Source organism: Panthera pardus, unplaced genomic scaffold (genome assembly GCF_024362965.1).
Source record: "Panthera pardus isolate Hobbes unplaced genomic scaffold, ASM2436296v1 HiC_scaffold_4, whole genome shotgun sequence".
Taxonomy (NCBI): Eukaryota; Metazoa; Chordata; class Mammalia; order Carnivora; family Felidae; genus Panthera; species Panthera pardus.
Window position 1 is genome coordinate 7,182,007 of NW_026526969.1, and position 23,495 is coordinate 7,205,501.

Below are 23,495 nucleotides of genomic sequence, written 5' to 3' on the forward strand. Positions count from 1 at the left end.
CACTGTGTGGAGCAAGGGGAGGGGCCTCAGGCCTGACTCATCCCTGTTCCCGCCACCTGTCCTGCCATCCTGTTCATCCCTGTTCCTGCCACCGCTGCCCCTGTCCCAGGCCCCAGGCAGACCTGGCATGCCGGCTGAGTGAATGAGCTGGGAAAGCAGACCCTTTGCCTGGAATCCTCCCCTCCTCTGTCCGGACTCATTCATCTGTTGATTGGCCATTACGCTCTTGGCTAATGGGAAACAGAACCAGTTAATGAGAGAAGCTGCTGGCATGAGGAAGAGCGTGTGACAGGCAGTCTTTACTCAGGTCAGAGTCCTGGCCGTGGCGGCCGGTCCAACACATGTCCTGTGCGGTGAGGACCCTTGGTCCGTTCGTTCTTGGTCTCTCGTCACTAGACCCAGACTGTTTGGCTGGCTTTGCTCAGCTCTGTGGGGGCTGGGTTCATTGTATCACAGGGGAGTAACGCCTCCCGCACCTATTCCACAGATGTGGTGAGGAGTCAACTAGATGACAAACTCGAATTTAAGGGCAGGAAGTACTAGGGGCACCTGGGTGGCTCAGCTGATTAAGCATCAGACTCTTGATTTTGGCTCAGGTCATGATCTCACATTTCGTGAGTTCGAGCCCCACATGGGGCTCTGTGTTGACAGTGCAGAGCCTGCTTGGGATTCTCTCTCCCTCTCTCTGTCCCTCTCCTGCTCACGTACAGGTGCGTGCATGCTCTCTCTCTCAAAATAAATAAATAAACCTAAAAAAAAAAAAAAAAAGAGTAAGGGGGTACCTGGGTGGCTCAGTTGGTTAAGTGTCTGACTTCAGCTCAGGTCATGATCTCGAGGTTTGTGAGTTTGAGCCCCACGTCAGGCTCTGTGCTGACAGCTCAGAGCCTGGAGCCTGCTTCAGATTCTGTGTCTCCCTCTCTCTCTGCCCCTCCCCTGCTCACACTCTGTCTCTCTCTCTCTCTCTCTCTCTCTCTCTCAAAAATGAATAAACTTTTAAAAAAATTTTTTAAAAGAGCAGGAAGTGCTACACAAATCTAGAACTCCATGCATATCTAGAACTCCGTGCATACACCCACAACTGTGTCTATAAAGTAGAGGCCAGGGCTGAGCTAACATCTGCAGCAGGGGCTGGCCAGTGAAGTCAAGGCCTGTCCTGTTTGCACAGGAATTCTCAAAGCCAATTGCATAAGTGAACTTGTATCCTTTAGTCAAAAGTTCCAAAACCAAAGGGGATGTTCCTTTCCTTCTCTGGGCCTCAGTTTTCTCATCTGTAAAATGGGGAGGTACAATTTCTCTAAATCAGGTAGTGACTCTGATTGGGATTTGTGGACATTTGAGGGCATTGAAACATTAGAGAACATTATTGTTGGTGATATTATCATCCAGGAAAGGCAGGCTAGGAGAACACAGGGTTCTAGCTTTGGGAGATCCTGAAAAACAGATGTGCTGATATCAGCTGCACAGAGTCAGCAAGAGAAGCGTCAGCCTAGGCCCTTTTATACCCCTGGAACCTGCAGGACACAGAGGTTCTGGAACCAGAAGTTTCTGAGACCTTGTGCCCCTCCCTGAGCCCACTACTCAATGCCCTGTGCTTGTACCTTCAATGCTCCCAGCAGCCGAGAGCCCAAGTAAATCTCTCGGAAGGGACCACAGAGTGAGAAAGGCCAGCTGAGAAGTCTCCAGGGAGGGAGAATACAGAAGTTCTGTCCCCAGGACAGAGGAAGAAAGATGTCTGTAGGGGTGCAGCCGGCAGAGCAGGAGGGCACAGTGTGGGGAAGGAGGAGTTCGGATGTTACAGGCAAAAAAGGATCCCTGCCCAGGGCAGTGCCCAGACGGAGCTGTTTTATTTTGTAAATAACCTTTATCACATTTTCGTCAGGATAGACTCCGGAGCTCCCTCCTGCCATCGGCTCACCCACAGTGTTTGAGGTGCCCTTAAGTTTTGCCAAAGACCGTGTTTATGTGTCAGGCATTTGTGCGGCTGAGGGCTGTGTGGGGGTGACACCGTCAGGGTAGGGGACAGTTGGGGGGGGGGGTGGCGCACGGGACAGGCCAAAGAGCTGGAGATTTCAGGAACAGGAAGGAGGCCACTAGCTTCAGGAAGAGGAATGTGGGGAAGAGCAGAGAGGTTTGAATGGAGGGGTATGGGGATGTTTGGCTCTGTGGGGTGCAGGGGGAATGACGTGAAGCCCCCCCCTCCGTCGCCCCAGAGAAACCTCCCACACTACCTGTGCGACTTCAGGGTTGCCCCGGGCCAGGTCGGGGTTTAGGAACCAAACAGCATTCTTAATACTGGCCTCCAGGCTAGCTAACACTGTCAGATTTGGGTTACATTCTTTTTTGTTTTTGTCTTTTTAAGTTTATTTTAAGATAGGGAGAGAGAGAACGAACAGAGGAGGGGGAGAGAGAGAGAGAGAGAGAGAGAGAGAGAGAATCCCAAGCAGGCCCCTCGCTGTCAGTGCAAAGCCCAATGCAGGGCTCGAACTCACAAACTGTGAGATCATGACCTGAACCAAAACTAAGTCAAAACACTTAGCCTACTGAGCCACCCAGGCTCCCCAATTCTTTTTTTTTTTTTATACAAGATCAGTTCTTTATTTTATTATTATTATTATTTTTTTAGTTTTTTGTTTTATTTTTGAGAGAGAGAGAAACAGAGTGTGAGCAGGGGAGGGGCAGAGAGAAAGGGAGACATAGGATCCTAAGCAGGCTCCAGGCTCTGAGCTGTCAGCACAGAGCCTGACATGGGGCTCGAACTCACGAGCTGTGGATCATGACCTGAGCTGAAGTCAGACGCTTAACCAACTGAGCCACCCAGGTGCCCTACAAAATCAGTTCTTCAAAGAACAGATTAGTGGGTGCTCTCCTAGAGATTTGCTCCTGGAAATTCTTTCACCTTGTAGCTGTGGGGAGAAGGTGAGGGTGCGTTAGTGTCTGACAGGGGTCCCTCTAACAGTGGCAACCATGTGTGGGACGACCGTCTGGGGCCAGGCCTGTCGCTCATGTCAGGAGCTTCATAGAGCGAATCTCACTTAATCCTCTCCTCAGCTGGGATATTCTTTTCGGGCTTGTGGAGATAAAGGCCTGGGGACTCAGTGAGCATGGTCATGCCTGGATTGAGACCTGTCTGTGTGAATCCAAAGCTCGTGTCATGTCCTTAATGCTCTGCCACCCCCAGTGCTGGCCTGCCTTGCTCCGGGCAGGGAAAGAGTGAGCCTGGCGAACAGCACCCAGGAGTGAGGGTAGTGGTACCCGAAGCAGAGCTGAGCCTCCATCTGGGAAGGGCACTGTCTGAGCCAGCAAGAAAGAATGGAAAGTGGGGAAGCCACCACCTTGAAGCCATTACCCTGGAGCTGGGCTTTGGAGGGCCGCTTCTGGGCTTGAAGAAGAAGTTGCACAGTACTGTTTCCCCCAGGGAATCCCCCAGCGGCCCTGTGACAGAGTTACCACGCTCCTCTCCGAGAAGGGGCTCAGAGAGGGGGGATGACAGGTACAAGTCACACAGGGACTCAGGGCCAGTACACGATGAGGCCACGCCTGCGGCTTCAAAGCTCATGCTCTAGCCGCAAGCCCCGCTGCCTTTAGGAAGAGAGCATCCCTCGGCGAAGCGCCCGCAGGGAGCGAACATCTGTGGCGGAAGACGGCTGTGGGCTCCAGAGCCGGGAGCAGGGACGGGACGCTGCGGTCCCTGCTGAGCGCAGGGGAGGGCTCTGCAAGATAGATGGGGAGCCGCGGAGGCGGCGGAGTGCCGGGGCCCGCGCCGCTGCCACCGGGCGGTGATTGATGACAGCCCGGCAGCGGCAGCGGGAGAAGAGCAGCCGGGCCTCGGGAGGCTGCGGAGAGGAGGGCGAGGAGAGGCCATGAATATTTCAGAGCCGCGGCCGGGGCGGGGGGACCGGATGGGGGCGGGGAGGGAGGCGCTCGGCGGGGAGGGGGCTTGGGGACCAGGCCGGCGAGCGGGGTTAGGGAGCTAGGAGGGTGGGGAGAGCGGGGCTCACGAGAGGAAGGGGGGTTGCGGACGGGGAGTGGGCTGAGCGAGGGGCAGGGGGGTAGGGGTAGGACAGTGGGGCTCAGGGGCACAGGGATCGGTGAAAGGGGCTCTGTGCGGGAAAGGGGGGCTGGGGAGGGCAGAGGAGCACTATGAATGGGAGTGAGGGGCTCGGCGAGGGGAGGGGGCTCACTGAGAGGTGAGACCAAAGAAGGGGCCGAAGGGGCGGGAGGGCCCGGCTGAGGCCGGGTGTCTGCAAGGGAGGCGGCTCTTTGGGTCGCCCAGATCCCCGACTGACCTTCTAGGGGTCGGGGCCGCATCCCGCAGACCTTGCGGGAGGACCAGGCCTCGGGGCGCCGCGCTGAGAAAGGGGCAGGCGGAAGGCCCGGCCCGGGGGCGCGGGTGGTGAGCGTCCCTGTCGCCGGCAGCGTGGCGGAGACCCCGCGGCTGCTCGAGGGCGCGGAGCCGGGCCTGGAGTACGCGCCCTTGGACGAGGACGACGGCCCGGTGGACTGCGACTGCCCGGCCGCCTGCTACCGCGGGCACCGGGGGTACAGGTCAGCGCCCGCCGCGGCGGGGAGGGGCGGGGGGAAGGGGGCCGGAGCCTCCCCTCCTCCCTCACCGCCCACCCCCAACCCCCCACCCCCTCTCACCCAGGACCAAGCACTGGTCCAGCAGCTCGGCGTCGCCCCCTCCCAAGAAGAAGAAGAAAAAGAAAGGCGGCCACCGGAGAAGCCGGTGAGAGCGCCGCCCGGCCGGAGGGGGCGGGAGGGGCACGGTGGGGTCCCCCAGGTGCGCACCCTTCTGCGGGCAGGAGACCCAAAGTTGCATTTGTGAGCCCCGCGCCTCGCCGCGACACTTTGCCCTTAACAATATCCCGCCCCCTCACTGTGCGGGCCCCCAACGAAGGGCCCGCCCCCTCACCAGGCTCCTCCCCCTCGCCGAGCCCCTCCCTTTCGCCCAGCCCCCTCCCCTTATTGGCACTCACCTACCCCAGAACTAGACACACTGATCCGGCCCCTGGGTCGACCCGCTAGACCCGCTCGCAGTCCCCCCTTCTCGCTCCCCCGGCGGTCCTGCACTCACCACCACAAGTGTGAGTGGCCTGGGGAGGAGGGGTTTAGGTGGGTCACATCTGTGGCTCCCCATCTGTGTGTCCCCCTCTCCTATCCCTTGCAGACTTCTGGAGCCCCAACTAACTCTGTCCAACTGTCTGTCTTTTTCTCTCCCTGGCCCTCAGCAAAAAGAGGAGACTGGACTCTGAGTGCAGGTCAGTATCACTGGTTACCAGGGGTGGGGCGGGGGGGGGGGGGGGGGGGACAGGAGTGGGGATGTCTGTGGGTGGGCAAGACTCCAAGACCATCCCCCAGAGGCAGGAGGCCTGCCACATCAGGCCCTGGACACTGCCAATGTGCCAGCTGTGCCCACGGAGGCCAGAAATCCCACCATTGGAGCCTCTAACATTTGGGTTTGAAACAGCCCTCACTCAAAATGCCAAGGAGGCTGAAGGGTGGCTAGGGGACAACACAGGCAGCTCCATCACCTACCTTAGGGACCTTGCTGGCCCTCAGGGCCTCGGTTCGCTTTGTACAATGGGCAGCCGCTTTGTACAATGGGCAGCCGGCTTCAGCTAGATGCCTGAGACACCCAGGTTTCCCCAGCATTTCCAGCTGCCCCTCCCCGTCCCGGGCACCAGTTCACTAGAGCCTACCCCACCCTGTGTCCACAGCTGTGGGAGCTCCTCACCCCTGCGCAAGAAGAAGAAGAGTGTGAAAAAGCACCGAAGAGACAGGTACCTTCCCTCCCCTGGGGCCTCCTCTCACTCCTGTCGGCCCAGGACCATGGCTGTGCAGATCTGTGTCCCCAGGCCACCCCAGACAAGCTCAAGAGAACCCTTTTGTGGCCCTACAGGTCTGACTCTGGGTCCCGGAAGAAGAGACGACACAGGTGAGTGATGCCCTGCTAAGGATGTGGACAGAGGCTAGTGCCACCCCGCGCGGGGACCAAGGCCCAAGGGAAGCAGTGATGGGAGGGGATTGGTGAGGGTCTTCCCTTGTTCCATCCTCCCTCCGGGAAGGGACTCCTTCCGGGAGGCAGGCAGGGAAAGTTGGGGGTGGGGGGCGAGAAGGAAGGCCAATTGTTTGCAAAGCTTTCTGGTCCCATGAGTCAGCCTTGATGTCAGGAAGGGAGAAGCTCAAGACCGCACATTTGCAGGGAAAGGGCATCCATACAGAAGGAAAGCTCAGTGGGTGGGAGACAGGTGGGCGAGCTGTGGCTGTGGCTGGCAGTTGTGTCTGGAGGACAGGTGCCAGCCCCCAAAAAGACCTGACTGACAGGCCAAGGAGCTGGCCTCCAACCAGGCGGGGCTGGGAGCCAGCATGGGGCGCTGAGCAGGACAGAGATTGTTCAGGGTGGATTAGGGGAGGGGAGGGAGGAGGTGAAAGTCAAGAGCCCTGGCAGAGGCTGGAATGGGGAAAGTAGAGAACTCAGCATGGAGGGAAGGAAGATGGTAAGGCCGTCCCAGCCCCAGGGTGGGCATGAGGGCCAGAGGACCTCCCAGCAGCCCTGAAGAGGGACAGAATCCCCAGTCTCATTCCTGCAGTGGGAATTCGCCGAGGGTCATTTGCCAGGTGGGGTAGGAGCCTAAATAAATAATCCTGAATCTCTAATTTCCCCAATTTCCCATCTTCCCTTCCTCTCTTCCCCACTTCTCAGGGGCCAGTATGGGCCCCTACTGCCCCCTAGTGGTCACCATCCATCTGCACAGATCCTCTGGCCAGCTCCCAGGAGTCCTGGGAAGGACCTAGAGACCACCTAGGGCTAGAGCAGCTCCAGGTGGGGAGACTGAAGCCCAAAGCAAGCAACATGGGTTCTAGAACTAAAATCTTTGGCCTCCTGGGCCTGCCCCCACCCACTCTGCTCCTGTGAGAAACACATCCCAGTTTTTTCTTAGCATCACTTCATATTTGGTCAGAAAGAGGCATCTGTTCAGGAGTAGAAGCATCCAGCTGGAAATCTGGTGGCATCAGGGAGGGTGGGGCTAAGAGATCTACAGGGACCAGGGGTGCAGTGAGACCTTAGACACCTACTAGGAAACTTTTCAATCCTTTTGTCAAAGGTAGAAGGAGAACACTGTGGGGCCTGGCCCAAGGAGCTGGATGGGATGGGACTGTAGGGGGCAGGATTGGGTGGGGTCGAAAGCTTTGGGAACAGCCCTTGATGAGAATCCAGAGGACTCAAACGCAGGGAGATCATGCCCAAGGGAAAGCATTTCTTTCCTAAACCCCCAGGGAGCTAGCCCAGAGTTGGGCCACTCTCTGAGGGGGCAGAGAGGCAGGAAGCCTGGGCTCTGCCCTAGAGAGCCCCATCTGAGGGGACCTGGGAACAGGGGACACAAATTAGGTGTGGAAGGGCCACCCCCACCACCATGACTCATAGAGGGGCCTGTCCTGAGACCGATTCCAGAAGGAAAGGACAAGTCAGCCTTCTGGGGTGGTGGACACATCGCTTATGGCACCCCCAGGAGGAGCAAGACTCCGGCCCAGATGGGCAGTGATCCTGGGAGAAGGAAGGAAGGAGGCTTGGCTGTGTGAAAAGGAACCAAAGCAGTGAGGTGGGATGAGCGAGTCCACACCAGCTGGGGTAGGGGTGGGGGGCTCAGATCCCAGACAGGAACAAATCTCAGCTCCCTCAGCTCCCTACCTAGGCACACCCCCTGCTGGGCTCAGGCCGAGCTGTCCCCTCAGCCTCTGCTTTCTGCAGATCTCGAAGCCCCAAGAGCAAAAGGAAAGAGAAGAACAAAGAGAGGAAGAGGTGAGAACCTGTCACCATTCTCTAGCTCCTCCTCCTCCCTCCACTCTTCCCCCACTCCGGCAAACCTGGCCTTCTAGAAGCACGGAATTGGGCCCTTGGAGATAGTTCGTTTGGTCCCCATTGCCCAGATGGAAAAATTGCGACCCAGAGAGGAAGCCAAGAGCCCCTGTGAGTCAGTGGCAGAGCCAGAACTGGAACGGGGGCCTCTTGCCTCCCAGTCCTGGGTTCTTTCAAACTCTGTCTTTATTACTCCCCGCGTCCCTCACCCCCTAGTCGCAAGAGCACCAGCTGAGGAGCCAGTGAGGTCTTGGGGGTCCGGGCTGTCTAGAGAAGAGGGTGCTTTCTCCTAATTCCCATAAATGACCCACATGGACTAGAGAGGCTATTTCTGTAGGGTACTATAGGGGGCGGGGTCCCCCGTGGGGCAGTCAGGCGGAACTTAGGTACTGGCTGGTTTCTCTCCCAGGCCACACGCGGAGTCCCCAGGTCGGAGGCCCCGTCGCCACAGCAGCGGCAGCTCCCAGAGCCCCTCCCTCTCCTCCCACTACAGCGATTCCAGATCACCCAGCAGGTAGGTCCTGGGCCCCTTCGAAACGCTCCAGGGGACGTTCAGCTCGGTTCAGCTCTGCTGGGGGGTGGGGAGTTGCAGATCGAACCCTCCCAAGGGCTGGGGAAGAGGCCGGTGGGCAGAAGAGCAGTTGGTGGGTGGAAGTCTACCAGGAGGGTGCAGGTGCCCACCCCCCTGCAAATGGGCGAGGAAGAGCTTCCGGCCGCGGCTCTTGGAAGTCGAGGCAATAGGTGGGCCAGGGCCTTGCTCTCTAAATGCAAGTGAGACGCAGGGGAAGGGGCAGCGGTTCCGCTCGCAGAGGGGGCGGTCCCACGCCGGCTGCCCGCCACGTCCCCTCCCCACGCCCCACCCCCCAGGCCGAGCCCCAAGCACCGAGATGACGGGCGGAAGACGGGCAGCCAGCGGTCCAGCGGGAGCCGGTCGCCTTCCCCGTCCGGCGGCAGCGGGTGGGGGTCGCCCCAGCAGAACGGCGGCAACAGACAGCGGAGCGGAGCGCACGGGGGCCGCCCCGGCTCGGCGCACAGCCCGCCAGATGTACGTACGCTTCGCTTTGCGGAGGGTTCCCGCGCCGTGCGGGCTGCGCCGCGCTGGGTGGGGTGTCACCGCCGGGCGGGGCGCGGTGAGTGTGTAAATGGGGGAGGGAGGCGCCGCTTCCCCCTCCCGGCTCGGCTCGGGAGCGGCCTGGAATGCTTGGTTGTTGCGCCCACCTGGCCCTAGTGTCGGGGCGAGGGGGGCCTGCAGGCTTGGGCCACCCTTGAGCTTGGCAAACTGATGGCCAGAGGGGGTTGACCACTGGGACTCCCAGCCAGTTGGGTAGAGAGCTGAGGAGAATCCGGGGTCTCCTGCCTCCCTCTCTCCAGGCATATTGGGGTGGGAGGGGCATGGACAATGCTAGGGGTCGCAGTCAGGAACCGGATTCAGAGACGGGGTCTCCCCTGGGCGCCACTTAGGCCCTGAGCCTCCCTCTCCCTCTCCAAGCGCCCTCCCTCCCTCGACCCTCTCACTGGCCCCTCCCTCTCCCTCGAAGCCCTCCCCTTTCTCTGTCCCCATGCGGCCACCGAGCTGCATTTCTAAAGTCCCTTTTCCAAGGAGAGTGTGTCCTTTCCCCCAGGGACTGGCTGCCCACGTGTGGACAGATGTCTCAAACCTGCAGGCGCCCTTGTTCCCCGTGTTCCAACCTTCCTAAAGCACCTGCCAGTGTCCCCATTGCTCCCTCAGAGACTCCACACCAACACCTCCCAAAAACTGTTCCCACCCATCCTCCAAGAGGGGCCAGGACTCCTTGAGACCCACAAGCAGCTGTGGCGATGGCAGGGGCTGGCAGAACAGACAGGCTTCTCGGCCTTTCCCAGGTGGAGGGGCTAGGCTGGGCTGGGAAGGGGGGGGGGTTCTCCCAAGCCCCAGGGGAGCCCCACATCCCCTTGTATCCTTTGATCTCAGGGAGATGGGGCTGCAGTACTGGCAGGGGCATTGGGTGGGCAGGGGGACTTGGGGTGGACAGGCCTGCAGGTGCCCCCACCCCAGACCCTAAGGCTGCCTCCCAGCAGGGAGGGTGGGGGCTGCCCCTCCCCAGACCTCCGGTCTCAGCAGCAAACATGTCCGTGTTGGTCAGTTTCATTTTGATTTTTGGCTGTTTCCTTCACTCCCTTTATTTTCTCAAACACCCTTACCGCCAAGGCCTTAGTGAGGAAAGCCAAAGGCAGCAGACAAAAGGCTCTTGGCGTCAAGGTTAATTTTTGTTTAAGGACGTTACCTGTTTCAGGACTGCCCCACTTGGACAGGGTGCCAGGCGCCTGAGCTCCCAAGGGCCTGGCTGGGCCACATAGGGAGGATCACACCAGTGTCCCTGGATCTGTCCTGGGGGTGGAAGAGGACACACAAAGGTAGCTGAAGGCAGCCAGGACAGAGACAGTGGACAAACTCAGAAGAGAGTGTGCCCATCCCCCCACCACCATGGGCACAGAGCCCCCAAACACCTTCTCAGGGGAGCTTCTCATCCTCCTGGAAAGGCACAGAACGAAGCCAGGGCCAAAAGGAGGCTCCATCCCACTTCTGGTCCCTTCCCCTCCCTGAGCAGTAGGCCACCAAGAGCCCTGGACAGGTACAGACAAAATGGCCACAGCAACAAAGTAGACCCCAGGACAGAGCAACCAGGGAAGAGGGTGTAGCCTCCAGCCTTGGGGAGGGTGCCCTGTCGGCCGCACCCAAATCTTGACTGCCTCCCAGAATGGGATTCCATTTTGACATTGCTCCGGGAGCCTCCTGGGAGACGGCACTCTGTTACCCCTTTCACAAAGCATGTTCCCCAAATCCTCTCCCTTCCCTCGGGCCCTGCGAGATCTGGGACCTCAGGACATCCAGGCCTCTCACCTGCACCCTTCCAGGGAGGTGAGATGGGGGCGGGGGGGTGGTGTGTGTGTGGAGACTTTGCCAGTCACCAAAAATGTCTTTGGGGACAAGTACTGGGGGGCGGGGGTATTCTTGGACGCTACCTTAAAGAAAAAAAAAAAAAAAAGAGAGAGAACAAACGGAAAAAAAGAAAAGCTCACCATTTTTAACCCCGTCTATGTTTTTGCTTGTTTTTTTAGCCTCCCATTTGAACCGTGGTAATATTGTGATTCCATTTTCCTGTTCAGTTGGCAAGGGAAGAGGGTGGGGAAGTTTATGTAACTTTTTCCTGTTTTGTTTTTGTTTGTATTTTCTTTCTTTTTCTCTCTTTTTTTTTTTTTTCCTTTGGTAATGTACAGAAATGCAAACTATCTCTCTGGTTGTTTTTTTCTTTTTTTCTATCTTCTATGTTGCTCTAGAATTTTGCTTTTGTGCGTGTTACTGTGGGAGCCTCTCCTCCTAATGCAGAGATGGGTCCTGAATCTCAAGTGAACATTGACCATATACATGTCTTTATACTTATTCTTTTTCCCTTTGTAACCAGAATTTAAAAGGGAAGATAACTCTTAAAAAATGACTCCCACGCCAGCAGCCCCTGCGAAATCTGCAGCGGCAGCCAATCAACTCCTCAACCCCAGGGCATGTGCTGGAAATGCCTCAGCTTTTAAATGAACAGAAGTGGCCCCCCCCCCCCCCGCCGTTCCTCCATGTCCCTGTCTCTAAGGAACGTTGGAGGGAAGCTGGGAGATGGGAGGAAGAGAGATATTTCCCAGGTCACCGGAGGAACATCCAGGGGCAGTGAGCACCCTATGGCTCCCCAGTTCCTTCTAGTATAAGATGGCTGGGGGAGACAGGGACAGGCTGCACAAGGCCTTCAGTGCCAGGCTCCAGATCCTAGAGGAGGGAGCTGTCCACACCTGTAGCCCAGGTGAGGGCTTCAGAGCCGGACATTCCCAGGCAAGACAAAAATCCTCATCTTGAGACAAAGGCCAGCTGGATGCTGGCTCCCGCCACGGCTCTCTTGTTGTCCCATCCCAGGTCAGGATTAAACCCCCAAAGGGATTTCTGGGTTCTGCTATTTACTGCCAGGAGCTCAGAGAGGTCAAGTGACCGGCTCAAGGTCACACAGCTTTTTAGAGGTAGATCCAAAAGGAGACTCCAGCCCCCTCACCTCAAGACCACCAGCCAGTGGAGAGAGTGGCCAGTGGAAAAGCACACTCTGGGAGCCCTGAGTAAGGGGAGGAGGGCTTGGAGGTGGGTGCTGGTTGTCTCCGCTCCTGCCTTCCTCCCGGGGACCCCTTCGGATGTCCACGGCACACTCCCAGCTCTCAATTCCCTGGCACTGGGGCCCGCCCACACAGAGACCAGGGAATAGGTGGGCCCAGCATTAAGCAAACCCAACTCTATAAAACTGTCACTTCAGTGACTCAGGAAACCCTAAGCCCTCACAGTTCACACACGTATGGGGACAGAAATAGTGAGGCAGAGAGGGAAGGGGGCCGCTCATGGTCACGTGATTTGGCGATGGAGAAGTAAGATGCTGAGCCCAAGTGCCAGAAAAGGTGTGAGGTGTTTAAGGACTTAGAAGGAGGGCCCCCTGCCTTGGCTCCACCTGTCCCTGGCATTGGAAGTGTCAAGGGAAGCCTCTCCATTTGGTGAGGGTGACAGAGAAGGTTCCTGAGCCAGGCCCCCAGGCTCTCTCTGGCCTCCGCCTCTGGCTCAAATTTCATCACGAAATGGGCAGCCTAGGGTGACCCGAGAAGAGGTGTCCGTGGGACTGCCTCACCTGCTCCACCCCGGCCCCCCCCTCCTGCCCCCAGGAAAGAGCAGTAACCACAGTTGGGAGGCGGGGCAGTCAGAATAGGAAGCAGCATCTTGGCATTTCTCCCAGGCCGAAGCCAGAGGGCAGGAGGGGTGGGTTTTGCTAAAATGACGCCTAAGCAGAGGGGGAAAGCGGTTGACCTGAGGCAGGATCAGGCCTCCAAACTGAATCTGTGGTTGCCTTCCCTTTTAAATGCACTGATCCCTTCACCCCATCTGTCCACTCTGCCTCATTGTAATAGCTTCTCTCTCTTTGTTCTGTCTGGGCCCGCCTCTCTCTATTGCCCTGCCTGTCTGTTTCCTTCTGCCTTTGTTTCTCTCTCTCTGCATCTCTCTGTCTCTGTCTCTCTCTCCATCTCTCCCCCCACATGGGCCTCTCTCCCCCTGCTGCCAGCCCCTCCTGAGCCCACCCTCTGGTTCTGCTTCTATCCGCTGCTTCCTGCATGCCCTCTGGAGGTTTTCTGTTGTTTAAAGAGTTAAGGAAAGCTTGGCTATTGGAGCCTGCGGGTTTAAACACAAAAAGAAAAAAAACAAACAAAAAAAGCAAACCAAAATGGCTGGGCAGGAGCCCCCTCCCACCCCTGGGACTAGACCGAAAGCCACCCTGGCTGCACATGCAGGTGCCAGTTCCCAAGGGGGAGCACAGCTTAGAGTCACCGTCTTCCCCCCCACCTTCTGCATTCCCAATGCGGAGATCTTCTTTTCTTTTTTATTATTGCATTCCTGTCCCTGACCACTGAGAAGGTAGGTATCCCGGCCCCGCTGTGCGCCCCGCTCGCTCCCATCTCCAGATAAGCCCCCTGCCACTCTGCTTGGTTTGAATGTGGTTTTCTTTCTCTCTCTCTTTCTCTCGATCTCGCTCTGGTTGGTTTTCTCTCCTTCCCTTTTCTTTCTTTACTTTAGTGACTCCTCATTTGTAACTTGCATTTTTTCTCCAAATGAGCTACGTACGAAAGCTGTGTTTCCTGGTTTGTCGTTTGGTTTTCTTGACTTTCCCCGACAACTTTTCTGGTTCATTTCCCCCCTCCTTTCCACCTTCCCTGCTCCTTCTTCTTCCTCTCCGACCCCACCTCCACCCCCACCCCTCCAAGCCCCGTCCCCCCCACTCCCTCTCTTTCTCATTTTGTTGTCCGAATGCATTTCTGTGTGGTTAGCATTTCCAAGTTTGTGTTCTCCTCCTGAACTGTATATGCTGCGGTTGAGCCAATTTGATTTCTGTTGTCTGGAGTAGCTGCTAAGCCCCCCACCCCTCACCCCTGCCAGCCCCCGGGGCCCGTTTTGGCACTAAGCAGTGGTGGAGGAGCGTGTGCTGGCCTCTTGGCCTCCAGATCCTGGAAGAAGTTCTGGCTGAGGCCAAACCTGAGGAAAGAGCCCTGCCCCACCCTCCAGGGCCTGCTGGGCTCCCAAGGGTCCTGCCCTGGTGGCAGCTGGAGCTTTCAGGCAGGACCTACAGACTCTGGGGCAGCAGCTGGCACCAGGGCTGAACCTCACAGCTCCATCTTTTGGGTGTAATGGTCGTTGAACTTCAGGGGCCCAGTGAGCTGGCACTGGACTCAGAGGGCCTACTTAGCAAAGTTTCAGTGGGGCAATTTGGGGGATGAAGGGGACTCTCAGCTCACCCTCCCCCCTGCCTGGACCACTACTCAGCTCAGACAGGGTCTCCCTCTGCCCCCAGCATCGTTCCATCTTCTGAATTTGAGTTTAATGTGCAGAATGATTTGGAAAGGACAGTCAGTGAGAGCCAGGGTTCCCCAAGGTGTTGGAGCGGAACCGAGCTTAGGTCCTGAGACTTGCGACTCCCAGGCCAGTGCCCAATCCAGCCACGTTGGGGGCAGGTCCTCGGACCCCACCGCCCACCCCAGCTCTTTAAACTGTTTCCTGTCTCACCTGGGAGTAGCTGCAGAAGTTTGACATCCCAGCCCTTGTGAGGCATCAGTGGACCTCCGTCCTCAGCTCTGGAAAGAGAAAGTCCGGCTCTTCACCCTCCTCGCCCCCCCCTCCCCTATGTTGACCCCAGGGGCAGGTTGTGAGGAGCTCACCCACTCAGAATATTGCTCGGCTGTGAGTGGTGTTGGGAGGGCAGACAGGAAGTTGTTCAGGGAGAGAGAAATCACTCTGGGTCCCACGGGGAGACTGTCCCAGCCTGATGGGAGGAGTAGAGGACCTGATGTGACCAGGGACCCAGAAACGGGATCGCCAAATGCTGAGCTAGAGGGGGTAGTTAGCTGAGCCCTGGGGGAGAGGGGGTGGAGCATCTCAGATGCTCACTGTTCTCGTCCTTAAGAATCCCGGGATGGGGCTGGCACATCATCTTTTGCCTTACTCTTTTCCATTGCCTTTTCCCTCCAAACATTTCTTATGTAAGCTAAAGAGAAGGTATCGGAGAGCAGAGGGGCTCCTGGAAGCCTGGAAGCCGGGCTCAGAGACAGGCGAGGTCCTCTGTGTTCACTGACTCATTCACTCACACACACACTCAGCCAGCATCCGCTGAGCCCTCCTCGGTGCCAGGTCCCGTGCTAGGTGTCCGTGCCTGGGTTTGAGGGAACTGGTTTGCGGCCCCCACCTATCAGGCTGGGGCACTGACAAAGGTCACTCAGAACAATTAGAGGGGAAAAGCCGAGCCAACAGGTGGGGAACTCTGCTCACCACAGTAGGCCTCACAGCCCTGCAGAGTCCATACTGAGAGAAGGCCCAAGGGTCTGTGGGATCACAGAGGAATACACCTGTTTCAGGGTGAGGGTCAGGGGAGGCTTCCTGGAGGAGGTGGTCTTGATTGAGCACAGGGCCCATAGGCATTAGCCAGGCTGTGAGGGGGTGGTGAGGGCAGGGAAGGGGAAGAGGGAACAGGAGTCACAAAGAGCAGGCTTCTGGAGGAGATGTTTGGAGGTCCCTGGCCACAACAGTCCCGTCTAGCTATGAAATCCCATGGTGTCTGGACTGATTTCTCCCTCAGTTCCTGGGAAAAATGAGACCCGGCCAAGCTGAGGAGGGGGCTCTCACTCTGGCGGGACCATGGCGACCCTTTCTCCAGGGAGGTATGGGTGGATAAGAATGTGAGATTGGCCCAAGGAGTCTTCCCCCAGGGAAGGTGCTGTCTGCCGCCCTGCCCAGCAGCGCCTTCATCCCGTCCTCTGCCATCCGGGCACGTGGCCATGCCCAGACCTTCCTGCGCTGCTCTGACCCCGTTCATCCGTGAGGGGACTGTGAGTCACTTGTGCTCTGAAAAGAACCTTTCGACTCCTATACAGGCGCCTCCCCCAGCAAAGACCCCAGTTATCCCCGCTTTATCGATGGGGAAACTGAGGCCCCCAGAGTTAGATCACAGCAAACTCATATCAGGGCTGATTCCAGGTGTGCCACTTTTCCACTTACCATCATCTTAAGCTATGGCATTTGGCTTGGAGGAGGGGAGAGGGAGAAGGACTTGACTTCAAGGCACGCCAGGCAGGAAGCTTCCAGATAAGCACAGGGGGTCTGGCACAGAGGTTTGGGCCTCAGTGGTTGCGGGCAGCAACGTGATACAGGTGGGCGTCCACCCAACCCAGAGCCTTTTTGCTCCTAACAGTCCCACCACACGCCCAGCCCAACAGTGGGAAGTAGAGAGGACCCCCCCCCCCCCCGCAGTGTCTGTGGGAAGGAACATTGGGGCCTTCAGTCTCCTTCCCCCACTGCTGGTCTGTCTCCTGGAGTCAGAGAAGCTGGCTCAGATCCAGAGTCTAAGCTGGAGCCAGGGTTCACAGCCAGGTCTTGACCCCCATGTTTACTATTCTGCCCGCTTGCCTGGCTGCAACCCCCCCCCCCCCCATCAGAATAGCAAGCAAAGGCTTCTTTACGGCGGGGTCCAGCGTTTCCTGGGTTTGGGTACTATGCCTTGGCCACCAGGGCCCCCACTCCCCTGCCTGGGATCTGTTCACTTTCCACTCTCAGACAACCCAGGAGATAGGAAAGAACTTGGAAATGTGAAGATACTGGAGATTTTTCTCATTTGCCTCCTCTGGGGGCTTGGGAGCTGTAGGCGCTGGCCACCCGCTGGGGTGCGGGGGATATGTGTTAGGAGAGCCAAGTGTCTCCTGGTAATGTCTCTTGACTTTGGAGCTGCCATCTCAGAGGGGCCATGGCTCCTAGCCCAGGATGAGAGGTGAGCCGGTCATCAGGAGAGCTGGGGTGCTCAGATATCCACCCTGCCCACCTATGCCTGCCTGAGCCCCAAAGGGAGACACCAGGCTCTCCCAGGAGGCCTTTATGGCCCATTTGACTCTGGACAGCTGCTCTCACTTGCTATGGCTAGTGTTCATTGGCTGCTTCAGCCACCAATCAGAGCTGGCTGTGCCTTTCCTCCCATGGGACCGACTTCTTGGCTCTGCCTCCAAGCCCTGGCTGGATCCAGGCTTGCAAGGAAGGGCCTGGGCACCACCCTGCCTCCTGCAGGAAGCATAGGCCATGCCAAGGAAACCACGCTCCTTTCAGTCACTGGCAGCAAGGTGCCCTGAGGGGTGGTAGGTAGCTGGTTTTGTTCTCCCATCCCAGGAGCCTGCCAAAAAAGCTTGGCCCAGACCCTGCCCCTCTTTGGCCCCGACCCTTGTAATGATTCCTTCTTCAGCAACGGCATTGAGGCCCTACTAAATGCCAAGTTCTGCGATAAAAACTGAGGTTACGGAGCTGAATCCAACCGAAATTTCTGCCCTGGAGGTGCTTCGAAGTCAAGTTGGTGCTGGTGGTTGGGGGTGGGGTAGACAAGTGGAACCAACTGTTACCAGATAGACAGAAAGCTGGAAACCCGAGGACAAGAGGAGGGGTCTGTTCAGTGAGGGGAGGAGGATGGAGAGGGTGGTCAGGGGTACACAGAGAATCCTGGAGTATTTGCTCTGGTAGGGACATCAGGAAGCAGAGCCCAACCCTCTCGTTTTGGGGGTGGGGAAACTGAGGCCCAGAGTGGGGAAGTGACTTAGCCAGGGTCACTCAGTGAGGCAGAGGCAGGCTCTCAGACCCCTGGTTGCCAGCTAGGGCCCTTTTGATGGTACCAGGCTCCCTTTCTGGTTTTCTGTACCCCAACCCTTGTGTCCTAACTGCACTTTTGGAAGAACATTGGACATCTCTATCCAGCAGTCACCCAAGAGGTGCCTGCTCAGGCCCGAGGAGCCGGGCGCGGCCAGTCCTTCCTCCAGAGGCGGTGTGGCCTCCTCTCGGCCTAGAATGGGGTGGTTGCGTTTTTTTTTCTCTCTCTCTCTATCTCTCTTGCATTTTTGTGAATCTAATGATGAACTTACGCTACCACACTTTTCCCTTCTCTTACACACCTTACCTACTAAAGGAGGAAGTGCCACTTTATTGGTAAGTGGACGTTAACCAAGAGGGACTTAAAAAAAAAATCAGAACTTAAAAAAAAAAAAAAAAGGAAAGGAAAAGAAAAGAGAGAAACAGAAAGACAGTCGGGTGTTACTGACAGTTCCACAGGTCTCTGCAGGGCCGGAAAACAAAGAAAGAAAAATGTTAACAGAAAAAATGTCAGTTCCCCAGGAGTTCAGACATTGTTTTTGATTTTGGTATCTAATGACATTTGTGGATTTTGTTTTTTATTTCTGTTTTTCCTCCCTTTCTTCGGTTCAGTTTTGAGTTCAGTTGTCCCGCCCCGCCCCCACCCCCATCTGTGTGCCGTGTGCCCCTTCCATCCCCTCACCCACCCCCCACGCGCTGGGGGGGCCTGGCCTGGGGGGCTGGCCCCGGCCCGGCCTCCCGGTGCCCGCCCTCTCTCTACTCTCTGCCGGGATCGTCCGTCCCATCGGGGGGCAATGCCAGCCCCCGTGCCCGTCCTGGAGCCCCCTCCGTTTCAGCCCCCCTCCCCCCACCGCTCCGTCCCTCTTGTGTTTTGCATGCCGAGAACCTTGCATGAGCTGCACTGTTGAGGCCAGAAGGTGGACACTCAGGAGAGGCAGAGGCAGGGCAGGCGCGGGGAACCGTGTGTGCGATGCTCCGGGACTGGCAGCCCCCGGCCTGGGCCCGGTGAAAGCCCCCTCTCCTTCTCTCCCCCCCCCCCACCCCACCCGCCCGCTCTCTCACCCTCGACCTCGCTCCTTCTCTTGGCCTGTCCTCTCTCTGTCTCTCCTCTGCTCTCTCTCCCCCCCGTCTCCGCCTTTTCTCTCTGCTTCTCTAACTTCCCCTGCTCCTTCTCCTCCGCCTCCGCCTCTCTCTCTGCTCTGGACTCTCTCGACCTCCTCGGTTTCCTCTGTCTCTGCGGGCATCTCTTCCGCCCGGTCTCTGTCTGCGCCCCCGTCCCCTCCACCCCCCTCCGTGCCCTCTCTGCCTCTCTCCCCGTCAGAAGCCCAGCTCGCCCTCGCCCAGGGCCCGCGACCAGGCGGAGGCCGGCGCAGCCACGCCGCCCGCGCGGGGCAAGGAGAGCCCGAGCCCGCGCTCGGCTCCGTCGTCGCAGGGCAGAGGAGGCCGCGCGGCGGGCGGGACGGCCAGGCGGCGGCGGCGGCGACGGCGGCGGCGGCGCTCCCGGTCCTCGGCGTCCGCGCCCCGCCGCAGGGGCCGCCGGCGCGCCCGGCCCGCGCCGCCCCGGGGTTCGTCGCGCTCGCTCAGCAGGGCCCGCTCCAGCAGCGACTCCGGCGGCGGCGGCGGCGGCGGCGCCCCCGGCCCCGGGCCCGAGCCCGGCTCCGAGCGAGGCCACGGCGCGCACGGGAAACGGTGAGCGGCCCCCCTCCCCGCCGCGAGCGCTGCCCCGCCCCCGCGGAACACCTGCCCCCACCGGTCCCGTCCATCCCCGCGGAACACCCTTCCCCGCGCTCTCGCCCCTCCCTCCCCACAGAACAGCTTCCCCTCTCCACCGACCCCTCTCCCCCACCCCTCGGAACAGCACCCCCCCCCCACCGGCCCCTCTGACCACTCTCCCTGCTCCCAAAGACCCCTTACCCCCCACCCACCGACTGTTCTCCCCACACTGACCGCTCTCCCTCCTCATTAAGCTCCCCCTTCTGTGATCACTCCCCCCACCCACGGTGCAAACTCCCTTCCACTCTGCAATTCTCCCTCTCTGCAAACTGCCTCCCATTCTCCTTCCCCACTCACTGAGGTCCGCCCCTCACTGATCGCTCTCTCCTCACACACGGAGCCCTCCCTTCCCCACACTGATCACTCTCCTACCCAACAGAGTACCCCCCCACCCAGGATTCTCCTCCCATCAGGGAGCTCTCTCTCCTCCCTCACTTGCCCGCCCCCACCGATCACTCTCCCTCCACACCAGGGAACACACTCTTCCACACTGATTTCACTCCCCACGCCCCTATCCCAGCCCTTTCCCTGCTCAGGAAACCTTCCCCCACGCCACCAACTCACGCATCACCTCTTCCCGCTCACTAACCCTTCTCTCCTGCATAGAACTCCTCCCCTACTGAATCCCTTTCCCTCCCCTGAGCCCACTTTGTCCCTAGCTGAGCCCCCTCCCTGTCACCCGCACCCTCTTCAACACACCCCCCCCCCCCAGCCCACTTTCTCTCTAGCTAAGCCCCTGTCGCCGTGCCTCTCCTCCAGGACCAAGGAGCGGCCCCCGCGCGCTCGGCCGGCCAGCACCTCCCCGTCCCCGGGCGCGCACGGCAGGCACGGCGGCCCGGAGGGGAAGAGCTCGTCGCGCAGCCCGGGCCCCCACCCGCGCTCGTGGAGCTCCAGCCGCTCGCCCTCCAAGTCCCGCTCGCGCTCCGCGGAGAAGAGGACCCGCAGCCCCAGCCGCTCGCCGTCGCCCAAGAAAACCCTGGGCCGGTAAGTGCGGGCCCGGGGGTCCCCGCCGGGCGCTGGGGTGGCGGCGGGGCCGGGGCCGGGCCTGGGCCTGGGCGGGCTGGCCGGGCCGCGTCGCTCACCTCGGCCGGGCCCGCAGGGACAAGGACGGCGAAGGCCGCGCGAGGCACGCCGAGGCCGAGGCCGCCCGCGCCCGGCGCCGCTCCCGCAGCTACTCGCCCATCCGCAAGCGGCGCCGGGACTCGCCCAGCTTCATGGAGCCGCGGCGCATCACCAGGTACGGAGGGGCCCCGGCCGGCCCGCTGGGGACCTCCAGGGGAACGGACTGAACCCGGTGCGGGAGGAGAGGTGTCGTTCTGGTGGGGGGGGGGGGGGGGGGGGGAGGAAGAGGCCCCTGGAGGAGGAGAGGGGCCAGAACTGGAGGTGCTGGGGAGGTGGGACTCAGAGGCAGGGGTCTGAAGGCCCACGGAGGGGAGGGGGCTGTGCGCTCGGGTCTGGGTAGGCAGCAGCAGGCATGGAGTTCAGCTCCGGAAGATTCCAGCCATCCCTCCTGGAGCCCCTCCCTCTCTCCTTCCTCCCCACATCCATCTCCTGGCAATGATGTCTCCTTTTCTCCTTCATCTCAAGGTCCAGCCTGCCGAGTGGCCTGTGGCCGGCCTGGGGGCCGAGGGGACCCCCTCCCCACAGGCTGCAGGGGAGATGCCCATGTGAGCTGATCTGGCTCTGTTCAGCTGTCATCTGTCTGCCTCTCCTTTTCTCACTAACCTCACTGCTCACCTCCCAGCCCCCTGGGGAATTTGGAGGAGGGGGCACCAGCGGCCTACCCTCTGGGGCAGCTGTGGGAGGTCCCATCCCTTCCACTGCCCCTCTCAGTCCTATGGGGCTGTGCAGAGGGTGTGGCTGATGTGACAGAAGCCCCATCAGAAAGCTTCTTTGGCCCAGACCGGTGGGCGTGGGCCTGGGCCTCCGGGTGAGATTATGGTCTGTGTTCGTGGAAATCACTCTGCTAGCCCTAGACCCCTGACATGGGGTAGAGGGCTACAGGCAAAATTCTGAACCCAGCTCTGAGACTTTGCTGGGCAGCCTTGGGAGATCAATGTGCCTCTCTGGGGCTCGGTTCTCATGTCTGAACAATAAGCAGGGCTCCCTGAGCATCTTTTCAGCTCTAACATGGACTGATTCTCTAACCAGCCCTTCCAAGTCCTTGGTGATCCAGATCGCCATACGCAGAGGGTCCTAAGACAGCTGGAGCCCTGCACCTTCCACCTGGCACCCACCTCGGCCCCTCTCCCGGGCTGCCTCCTCCTCCTTCCACTAACGTACACCTGTTTTCTTCCTCAGAATTAACCCCACGCCATGGGGCACTGTTGCCCCCTTAACCACTCTCCTTTCTTTTCTCTGGGTCACAGCTTCCTGGCTTCAAACTAACTCCGGGCCGGCGGGAGGTAGCTGAGTGAGGAGAAGGGGCCGGCGGGACTGGGCTGGGCCATGGGCATGGGCAGCGATGGCCGGGGGGTCTCCTCCTTGTTCCCTTGAAGTGACCTGAAAAACCAAATCCTTCGATTCTGTGAGGAAGAGAGAAGCAGGGCTGGGCTATATCCACAACCGTTCCCATGCACAGAAACCACTACTTAGCTTGGTTGACGCGAGTTGTCTATATTTAAAAGTTTCATTTATTCAACAAATTGTTGAGCGCCTGCTCGGGTCAAGCAGAGACTGGGTCCCCTTTCCCTAAAGACAAGTGAGCAAAAAAACAAAAGGTCCAACATGAAATTGGCAAGTGACCACTGACTGCCTGATCCTTTTGGGGTAGAGGGCACTCCAAGGCCAGAGCTCAGGGGAAACTGAGGCAGGAAAGCCCTGGCCACTGCTGGGGAAGCCCTGGCCTGAGTGAGGGGCCAAGCTAGAGCCTGGGGCAGAGCTCAGGGACCCGAATGGCCTGTAATCAGCTTTTCCCTCCTGGCAGTGCCCGAAAGCGTCCCATCCCCTACTACCGGCCCAGCCCCTCGTCCTCCTCCAGCTGCCTGAGCAGCGACTACTCAAGCCGGAGCCCCAGCCGCAGCCCCAGTCCCGGTCACAGCCACGGAAGCTACAGCAGCCGCAGCCGCGGGACCCGCAGCCGCACGCGCAGCCCCTCCCGGACCCCCAGTCCCAGCTACCACAGCCGGAGCAGCTCAGAGAGTGGGGGCTTCTGAGCCCGGACAGACCCAGCTTGGTGCCCCCTGGCATAGGGAGAGGCGAGGGGTCAGGCCCCAGGACCCGTGAGGGGGCCTGCACCCCACTGCTACAAGGGGGTCCCCGGGCCAGGGAAGACCTTGAGTGTGGGCGCCCTGCAGACAAGGAGGAGCTGGGTTCTGCTGCTTCTAGAGGGTCCCCACCCCCACCTCCTGCCTGCCCACCGTGTCCAGGGAACAAAGAGCCGTTGCGAACACAGGGATCGCCCTGTCCCCCTTCCCGCTTGATGCCAGCTCACCAGGCTGGGGACAGCTCGGTGGACCCAGGGACACCTCGGAAGGTGCCAGACCTGGAAGCCTCCCGCACCCACTCCACAGGGCCCTTGGCTCCTTTCTATCAACGCGCAGACGAGGAGGTGGGATGGCGGGCAGGATCTAAGTCAGACAGAAGGAAGAACGACCCAACCCTCGGTGCATCACCATCCAAGCTGGGGAGCGGCTTCCTTCTGAGCTGGCTGCAGGATCCTGGCTGATGGCTGGAGGCTGGCCCCACAGCCTCCCCCGACCCCTCCCCTGGCCCAGGAGGACCCAGACTAGGTGGGCCCCTAAGCCCCAGCCTGAGGAGCCGGGGAGCTTCCTCTTGGTCCCACCTCTCCCTTCCAGGCCAGGCTCTCCCCTTCGGCCCTCACCCCATGCCCGGGGCCAAGGCCGCAGCAGCAGCCAGGCCTTCTGCATGGCAAGAGGTGGCAAGTATAGACTATGCCGCGTCCGAGCCTGACATCAAAAGGGGCTCAGGTCAGAAGGTGAAGAGAGAAGAGGTAGATGGAAGAGAGCCTGTGAGGAGCGGGAGAAGGCAACGCAGTCCAATGACCGAGCAAGCCCTGGTGTCCCAGTGTGCCCTGTGTCTGGGACATGGGCCAGATGGCAGCACAGGGTCGCAGGTATAGGATAACAGGCACTTCGGGGCCTGCCCGAGGGAGCGCTTCCTTCTCGGGATTTGGTGGGGAGGTAGTCC

The 23,495-nt window shown here is 59.4% G+C and overlaps 1 protein-coding gene across 1 annotated transcript in view; it reads left to right on the forward strand.

Annotated features, from left to right (window-relative positions):
- The window catches only part of SRRM3 (serine/arginine repetitive matrix 3), a 55,112-nt gene extending 32,446 nt beyond the window's left edge, over window positions 1-22,666 (forward strand). Inside the window, exons 4-15 of the mRNA XM_053893786.1 lie at window positions 4,417-4,545; window positions 4,646-4,726; window positions 5,229-5,258; window positions 5,718-5,780; window positions 5,900-5,935; window positions 7,751-7,801; window positions 8,268-8,372; window positions 8,726-8,903; window positions 18,895-19,262; window positions 20,106-20,330; window positions 20,446-20,583; window positions 22,273-22,666. Coding sequence (XP_053749761.1) covers window positions 4,417-4,545; window positions 4,646-4,726; window positions 5,229-5,258; window positions 5,718-5,780; window positions 5,900-5,935; window positions 7,751-7,801; window positions 8,268-8,372; window positions 8,726-8,903; window positions 18,895-19,262; window positions 20,106-20,330; window positions 20,446-20,583; window positions 22,273-22,501 — 1,633 coding nt within the window. The 3' untranslated portion in view covers window positions 22,502-22,666. The remainder of the gene's footprint in view (window positions 1-4,416; window positions 4,546-4,645; window positions 4,727-5,228; window positions 5,259-5,717; window positions 5,781-5,899; window positions 5,936-7,750; window positions 7,802-8,267; window positions 8,373-8,725; window positions 8,904-18,894; window positions 19,263-20,105; window positions 20,331-20,445; window positions 20,584-22,272) is intronic.
- Window positions 22,667-23,495: the final 829 nt, after the last annotated feature.